General features: G+C 52.2%; 4 protein-coding genes across 4 annotated transcripts; 2 read left to right on the plus strand and 2 right to left on the minus strand.

Annotated features, from left to right (window-relative positions):
• Positions 1-354: 354 nt before the first annotated feature.
• Positions 355-1,253, minus strand: BDW70DRAFT_145953 (uncharacterized protein). The gene has a single exon (XM_073738509.1). It carries the CDS (start codon positions 1,064-1,066, stop codon positions 743-745), a length of 324 nt encoding a protein of 107 aa, XP_073590579.1. The 5' UTR covers positions 1,067-1,253; the 3' UTR covers positions 355-742.
• Positions 1,254-1,320: 67 nt separating this feature from the next.
• BDW70DRAFT_145954 (ankyrin repeat domain-containing protein) lies at positions 1,321-2,246 on the plus strand. Its single transcript, XM_073738510.1, has one exon. The coding sequence runs from the start codon at positions 1,617-1,619 to the stop codon at positions 2,166-2,168; it is 552 nt and encodes a 183-aa protein (XP_073590580.1). The 5' UTR covers positions 1,321-1,616; the 3' UTR covers positions 2,169-2,246.
• Positions 2,247-3,414: 1,168 nt separating this feature from the next.
• BDW70DRAFT_165136 (uncharacterized protein) lies at positions 3,415-4,176 on the minus strand (the record flags this gene model as incomplete). Its single annotated transcript, XM_073741659.1, has 3 exons — positions 3,415-3,693; positions 3,743-3,972; positions 4,020-4,176. The coding sequence occupies 3 exons, from the start codon at positions 4,174-4,176 to the stop codon at positions 3,415-3,417; spliced, it is 666 nt and encodes a 221-aa protein (XP_073590581.1).
• Positions 4,177-4,682: 506 nt separating this feature from the next.
• On the plus strand, positions 4,683-7,632 carry BDW70DRAFT_154694 (Ldh family oxidoreductase; the record flags this gene model as incomplete). Its single annotated transcript, XM_073739906.1, has 3 exons — positions 4,683-4,692; positions 6,501-6,637; positions 6,694-7,632. 3 exons carry the CDS (start codon positions 4,683-4,685, stop codon positions 7,630-7,632), a joined length of 1,086 nt encoding a protein of 361 aa, XP_073590582.1.
• Positions 7,633-8,247: the final 615 nt, after the last annotated feature.

The following is an 8,247-nucleotide window of genomic DNA, read 5'->3' on the forward strand; positions in this document are numbered from 1 at the left end:
CGATGACATCTGTCCGAGACGGCCCCTGCCTGAGCAGGCCTAAGACACCAAAAAAAAAAAAAGAAGAGAGGCGGAGGTTTGGCGGGTCATGGGGGGAAGGCGGATCCATGCAGCTGGCATCACTAATTCGTCTGCTATAGCAGACCTTTCTCTTTGACTGCAGCAGCTATGTAAACGCGCCAAAGTCTTTTATCTGTACATAGAACTAGCAGTAGTTAGAGACACCCAGGACTCACCCCCTGGCGGCCTTTGCCCTAATTAGGGATAGTGGAAAACGTGCTAGTCACGAGCCACGGCCGTAAAATACATACACACACACACACACACACCAAACCTCCCTCTCAGTCGGCCTCGCCTTCGTCGCGTGCTGTAGGATACTCCGCTCTTCGATCGCAAGCATAACCATCCGCACCGGCCTTGACAAGCATCGTCACAGCAGCCAGCGAACAGTGAGCGGCAACAGAATTCAGCACAGTTCCCATCTCGTATCTTTTGATCTAACCTCGGCGACCCCCTCAGTAACCCGCTAACCACCGGTACGGTCCTCCCTTCACAGCAAGATACACAGCTGCTTCTCCTCCTCGTCACACGGTCACATTAGCCCCCTTCTGCAACAGATAGCGCGCAACGTTCGTTTTCGCTTGTTGCCGATCCATCGCAAACTGCAAGCGCGTGGGCCAGTCCTCCGTCTCACATCCGTCCTGCGCTTCAACAATCCCCAAGACACCCAGGGCCACGACATTCAACTTGGCCGCCGCATGGATTGGCTCCGCCAGGTGAAAGGAACTAGCCGCGAAACCACTCTCCACGCGGGATCCGACCAGTGTGTCGAGGATCTCCAAATCCCCTTCGCCGCCGCTACCAGCAGTTCATCCGCGAGCCCGTTCTCTGCAGTGCAGGGCTGCGGAGATTGCACGTTGTGTTCAAAGAGGACGCGCATGATCTCTGGCCTCTCGTAGCAGATGCGGTGCGGGCGCCAATAAGGTCGGTTTCCCGAATGGCGCAATGTTGTCCGAAAGGTCGCGGGCATCATTAGCGCTATAGGATGCTCAACCGTGGTCGGCATTCATTGCTTGTGTGGTGGAGTGATTAGTGATTGTAATGCAAGACTAGACAACAGAGAGTGCCGGGAAATCACCTTGAATAGGTAGACTACTTAGGTGGCTGATGGGCTTCGCCGGCAATATGCTACTAGCAGGCGTAGACGAACTAGATTAATGAGTACAAGACGCCGGCGTTGGTCGGTACGCAGTCGGAGTCTGAGGCCAAAGGCAAGTGAACCGGCGGTTGCGAGTGATCTTGGGTAGGTACAGTACCCCTGTCTGTCTATGCGCAATGCACTCAGCGTGCCTGGAGTACTGCTTTAAGTTGCTGGGCAGCTTTTACAAACTCCCCCGAAATGCCGGCAGCGTAACGCCCACACCAACGACATGATTGCCCCATTGATATAGCTTGCTGCAGGGTTACGCAGGAACACGGCCAAGTCCGCCACTTCCTTCAGTTGCGCCGCGCGCTTCAGCGGACTCAACGCCTCAATCGTCTTGCCCAGCTGCGGGTATCGCTCCAGACTCGCCCGCATCATCGCGGTGTCTGTCGACGAGGGGCACAGCGTGTTTATGCGGATGTGGTTGTCGAAATTGTCGAAGGCTAGACGATCTTTAGCGGCGAGCCACGCCACGCCACGTACCTACGTGTACAAGGAGAAGACGGAGCATACCGGCAGTCTTGGCCACTACGATAGCAGCATACTTGGACGCAGTATACGGCATCATGCCTGGCGCCGCGGTGATTCCATTCACGGAAGAGATCATTTGGGGGATTACTGGGGTCAGACGCCGTTTTCCTGGGCCGCGGAAGAGGGGTGCGAGGCTGTGGTGAAGCTATTACTCGAGACAAGGAAGGTAAATGTGAACAGCAAGGACTCTGAAAACATGACACTATTTAGCTATGCCGCAAGGTATGGGTATGAGGCCGTGCTGAAGCTATTTCTCGAGGCTGGGCAAGCAAAAATCAACTCCAGGGACAGCATGGGTCGGACACCATTATCCTGGGCCACGGCACTGGGTCATGTTGGCGTGGTGAAGCATTTGCTGGAGACGGGGCAGGTTGAACTCAAAAGACCGTTTGGGGCGGACGCCATTGTCGTGGGCTGCACAGGCTGGGCATGAGGCTGTGGTGAAGCATTTACTTAGGACGAGGCAGGTGGATGTAAACTCAACAAACCCTGACCACTTCAGACCGTTAACCTATGCCGCACGGAATGGCCAGGGGGCCGTAGTGAAGCGGTTACTCGATGCTCCCATGGTGACTGTTGACTTCGAGGACAACACTGGCAGAACACCAATATTCTGGGCTATACATCATGGTCATCAGGAAGTGGTGAAACTGTTGCTTGAGACTGGCCAGGTGAACCTATGGACGAAATAGACTCCGGTCGTCGGGTATGAGGCCGCGGAGAACCTGTTGCTTAAGATAGACGAATACGACAGAGCGCAAAAAACCGTCGACTGCGACCTTTGCTATATTGACCAACTGGAACTAATGACAGGTAATTACCTACTCTAAACGCTAGGCCGCTGAAATCGTGTATTGCTGGGAATACGGGCTGCGCTTGAAATTTCTGATCCTCAGTAACTCCCTCATAGACCTTGCTCAATATGGAGTTTCTGCTTTGAGAGACTAACTGGCTTTAAAGGACCAGCTTACCTGTTCGTCTCCTGAAAACATAAGTTTTCGATTCTTTACATGTAATTCTGATGAGCACTCAACATCATCCCGTTATGAACCCTCCAGGGTCATAAGCATCAAGGGCAGAATCATGACGCAATAAGTCACGAACCAGCGATGATTACAAACTACGGTAAAGGAAGACTTAGCTTAAGTTGTTGCGTTCAACAGCATGACTTTAAGTGACCATTGGTTGTCACGCTACCGCCAGTTTCCCCGCAGCGCCATTCCGGGGGTGAGGCTGGAGGATTTGTTGGAAGCTGCCCCTTCGTCAATATTTTGCACCTTTGCATCTCTGTAATCATCGCGTAGTTGGCGAAGTTTCCTGATTACAGTCTGGCGGGACCGCCTCAGTTGCCATACTGTGGTATATATATCTACGCACATAATATATCAATTCTTTACCAACCAATTCCGACTACAGAGCCTCAGGAGCTTTACTTTCTCAGATATATGTACTGCCATCACGCACATTGTGCGTCCAGCGGCTCTAGAGTAGGTGAGGATGAGCCCAGGTGAGATCACTGCCGGCTCACCTGCATCACTTGCCTCGAGCGACCTGTTTTATCTCAGCTAACTATAAACCATATTTATCAATATCCAGTGCAAAAGAGAACAGATAAAGAACACATTTTGATCAACCGGTGCATGCCCGCATCCTCAACAGCTGTTCTGATATTGCATATCTCAAAAGCGGGTGAGTGGGCAACCTAAGCAATAGCGGAATCCCTCCCTGCGGGCAACACGCTCTTCCTCCGAGACGCCCGCAATCTCCATCTGACTCTGGCCTCTCATCTCCTCTGTCACCTTGGTTTCGCCCCGCTCCAGACGTCTGTTGGCACGGAGGAGGATAATGCGCATGCATAGGGCAAGAATGATCACCATGAGCGAAAAGGCAGAGTTCGCCGCCATTGCAATCACGTAACGAGGCGCAGAGCTGTCAGGGTAAAAGTAGGATGAGAAGATCTAACGGAGTGCGTAAGCTAGGAGGATTCTACGGGCTGTGGGGACTTACTTGCGCCAGGTTGCCAAAGGCATTCACAAAAGCCACCGCGGAGGCACGCTTGATTCCGGGACGTAGCATCGTCTTTTGGGTCCAGGCCAGCACCACTGCATTGGACCCATGGCCTCCAGCAACCATGAGGACCATTGCAAAGTAGCGCGCCCCAGTGTGAGGGAAGCAGCGGCAACGACGAATCCGACAATGGCAGCCATCATGGGCCCAATGGCGTGGAACGAGGAGTTCTGGAACCGATCAGCCGACCAGTTATTAGCAATCGAAACAACAAGACCGAGCATGTATGGTGTGACAGTGAGAAGGAGAGTCTCGACGGTGTTGTAACCCAGTGTCTTGACGACAGTCAGAAAGAAATTCGAAGTAGCACTCGCAACCTGGATACAGAGGAAGATGAGGGCAAAGACGTAGAGACACCAGTCTTTGAAGGCCATCTTGAAGCCATAACTCCAGTCCTCGTTATCCTTGTCAACCTGGCCAGCATCAGAGATCAACCGCCACTCGGCCACAGCACGTTCTTCCGGGCTCAGCCAGATGTGTTTGATGGGTAGTTTGGAAGGATGAATATCGCAAATATCGCAATAAAGACAGTGACAGATCCCTCGATGATGAAGATCCACCTCCAGGACTCGAGACCTTGGGCCCCGTCCAGGCCGCTGGTGATGCCGGAGCCGATGAGGCCAGAAAAAGCACTCCCAAGCTGAGAGCCCGAGAATAAAAAGGCACTGCGTACCCCCATCTCAGATCGTTTGTACCATGACAAGATCAGGAACAATGCTCCGGCTAGCTCCAGTCAGTCCCTCAAGCAGGCAGATAAGAGGAAGAGTTAGGCCTACGGTAGAATGCAGCCTCGACAAAACCAAGCAAGAATCGCAGAGCATAAAGGCCACCTGGGTTATGGGTTGCTCCGACAAGGGCAGATAACATGCCCCAGACCGCCATGACGGTGGGTATGTAGATTGACGGCCGCAGATGGGCCAGGAAGATGTTGGAGGGAATTTGCATCAGGACGTAACCGGCAAACAGAAGAGCCACGGCGGTGGCATACTGTGTGCTGGATAGGTGTAAGGAGTCTTGAATGCCGGCGCCTTTGGCTGCCGATATGTTGTTCTAGTACAAAAGGTCCTCGTCAGCCATTGGAGAGGGTGTATTGGGGATGATGAACTACCCACCCGGTCAAGATAGTTCATCACGAAGATGATCCAGATGCACAGCATCAACCGTATGTCCAGCTTTCGTTTTAGTCTTTTCTCGGTAGTGACGAACTCTTCAGGGCTCATCATCTCGGCGGGGGCCAGCCGATTATCCTGAGCATCGTCTTGGCTCCATCGTCGAAGTCCACCTGGCTGACCTCGGGCTTGACAGACTCGGCCATTTCTTTTGCCCAATTATGGCAGTTGTAGGACAGTCGCGACAAGTAAAATAGCAGCAAAAAGGAAAGGAAGGAAATATTGGGCTTCACCGATTTATTCAGCGCCAGCGAAACGACCAGCTTAAATACTCCTTTCGTCTTCTTGCCAAGCACCAACAGCTAGTAAGGATGCCATACCCCACGGGGTTAACAGCACGCTGATCTACTGGTTCTGCTCAGCTTAATCTTCCTTTATGTTCTAGTGCGCACAACCAAGGGGTATCTTCAGAAGATAGGCAGGGCCGCCGTCGGGCCCGAAGCGAGCGGTTAGAGACCGAAGGGGCTATAGGGCTTTCGGCAGCAAGACCGGCTCAATGGTAGCTTTCCATATCTATCTTTCACTGGCTGTTTTTCTGTTCCTTGAATACATTGGGATCACGGTTTGGATTACTACAACTCGATATCGTCTCAAATACTCAACAGCTGCAGAAAATATCCGCCCCAAAATGACGATCGTGCACATGGGTACGTGGCAGTAGTTTTGCGCTGAACAAGACTGAATTCTAACGCGGTGGTCTCAGGCACAGTCATGTTCAAAGTTCCGCCCCGAGGTGACAAAGGAGCACAAGGAAACGTTTGTTCGAGAGCTGAAGAAGCTCAAGGAGCTGAGTTGCGTCAAGGGACACCCCTTGGTCGTGGGAGGGCCGTCTGTAACAGACCCTATCGAGCGCAGCAAGCGGTTTGAATTCGGCCTGCTCAGCTTCCATGAGTCACTTGAGGACTTGGAATAATATCAAGCAAGCAAAGAGCATCGTTGGTACGCTTCTGAGACCGGCAAGTAACCATCTACTGACGACATCAGGGTTACGAGCACGTACATGTTCCCATTTAAGGAAGACCTCATTCGGTTTAATTTTGAGGTCTCCATGGAAGACGAGCATATCTTTTCATGTTTCTAGAACACCTCCGCGTACAATTTTACGCTTCTGTATTTCTGATATAGTTTAGACTTAGAAGAATACACCTTTACATGCAACTCGGTAGTGAACATGCCGCAGACCTAACCAGGCAGTTGCAATGCACCATAGCAATCATCTTCTGCACCGAGGATAAGAGACGCGAGCTTTGTCCGTACATATTCTTGGGGAGATCATTACAAGAACAAATAACCGAGCTCGGCGGGCCCTCGGATATAGCCGTCGGTTACGGTCCGCGTGGGCTGCAGACCATGGTCCGGTGCTTGCATGATGGCTGCTTCTATCCCTCCGTATATCGGAGGGTTGCTGACGCATATATTATACAGTAATGTATCCGAATAGGAGCTAGTAGACTCAAAATCAGATTAGTCCGAGAAAAATGGCTTCTCCAGTAAGGACCCCTGTTCAACCACCATCACCAGACTAACAGCTAAGATAGACAAGATACTATGCCAACCCCGCCGAGGCCGAGAAGTTTGCAACCACTCTCCTCATAAACCTGGCTTAACAGAGGAAGATGCACGTTCAATGGCTGAGTTCCTAGTCCTGGCTGATGTTCGCGGCGTGGTCAGTTCCAAAAACCAGAACCCTACACATGGATCTTAAGCTAAGGTACTAACCAGGATACGCATGGGCTTGCCCGTCTTCCGCGGTATCTCGACCGGGTCAGTAATGGCCGAGTCAATGCCCGACCAGATTTGAAGCTCACTGAAAAGACGCCGGTCGTGGCCCATCTTGACAGAGACAATGGGTTCGGGTTCGTTGTTGCCACTCGCGGCATGGCCGAAGCGATCAAGCGCGCTGAGGTATATGGCATTGGAATGGTCACAGTCAACCACTCCAACCATTTTGGCATGGCGGCAACCTACGTGCTCCAAGCATTGCAGGCAAACATGATCTCCCTCGTCTTTACCAACTCGGCAAAGCAGATGCCTCCGTTTGGAGGAAAGGAGACTCTCCTCGGCATCTCGCCATTTGCGGCCGGCGCCCCTTCCAACAGAGAAATTCCGTATATCCTCGACATGGCCCCTTCTGTGGTTGCCAAGGGAAAGATCCGCCGGGCTGCACGGCGCGGCGAGTCCATCCCGCTTGGCTGGGCCCTGGATGCAGATGGGAACCCGACCACGGACGCCAATGTCGCCCTCAATGGAAGTATGGCTCCGATAGGCGGACCAAAGGGCTCTGGAATTGCTATACTGATGGACATCATGTCCGGTGTTTTGACGGGCGCGGAGTTTGGCGGACAGGTGGGCGATCAGCACAAGGATCCGAAGCCGCAGAATGTCGGCCACTGCTTCATTGCGATCAAGCCAGATGTGTTCTTCAGTGCCGATGACTTCAGGGCACGCATGGACATACTGGTGCAGAGGGTGCATGGGGTTGCCCCGGCGCCGGGGTTCTCCGAAGTCCTATTCCCTGGCGAGCCAGAGCACCGGCTGGGTCTGCAGCGACGGAAGGAGGGTATCCCGTATGCGGACGCAGAGAAGAAGATTTTTGCAGAATCTGCGAAGGAGTATGGTGTTCCTGAGCTGCCCCTTTCTGAAACACCTCTTTCAGTATAATTCCTGCATTTCCTAGTATACAGTCCTAGTTAAGTTTCGGTGTGTTGTGGATGCTCAGAGGGGATGGGGGCAGAAGGAAACTGTATCAACTACACGGGCGTAGCCTACTAAGGATCGGATGCCATATGACGATTGAATTGCCGATTGCCCTCTTCCTTCTTCATCTTGTTGTCTCTCCTTTCCCCCACTATATATACATATAGGAGGGTGAGAACCTTCTAGAACTAGGTGATGTACGGTCAAGCCATCGGAGATCACGTGGCCTTGTATTTCCGTATCACATTCCATTGGTCACTATGCTATGATGACAGCTGTACGCAACACTACCCAGGGAAAAAACAGACATAACTGTTCCCGCGAAGACCTAGGGTGCTAGCAAAACCAATCTATGAGTGCCCAGTTGAGAAAGAAGGATGTGAGTGTGCTTATGATGATTACCATCACCTATACCACTCCTTCCTCAAAGAAAAGAAATGCAAGGTGCCGGATTGCCGAGCCCACAAGAAGATATTCACACCAATTACGCAAGACTGGTATGGTTACTTCCTGGATCGATGGGCATATTACGAACGACACTGAGAAGAGGTTTGACTAGCCGCCACAAATGGGCCTGCA

The sequence above is a fragment of the Aspergillus foveolatus genome (assembly GCF_047715535.1).
Source record: "Aspergillus foveolatus strain CBS 279.81 unplaced genomic scaffold BDW70scaffold_211, whole genome shotgun sequence".
Taxonomy (NCBI): domain Eukaryota; kingdom Fungi; phylum Ascomycota; class Eurotiomycetes; order Eurotiales; family Aspergillaceae; genus Aspergillus; species Aspergillus foveolatus.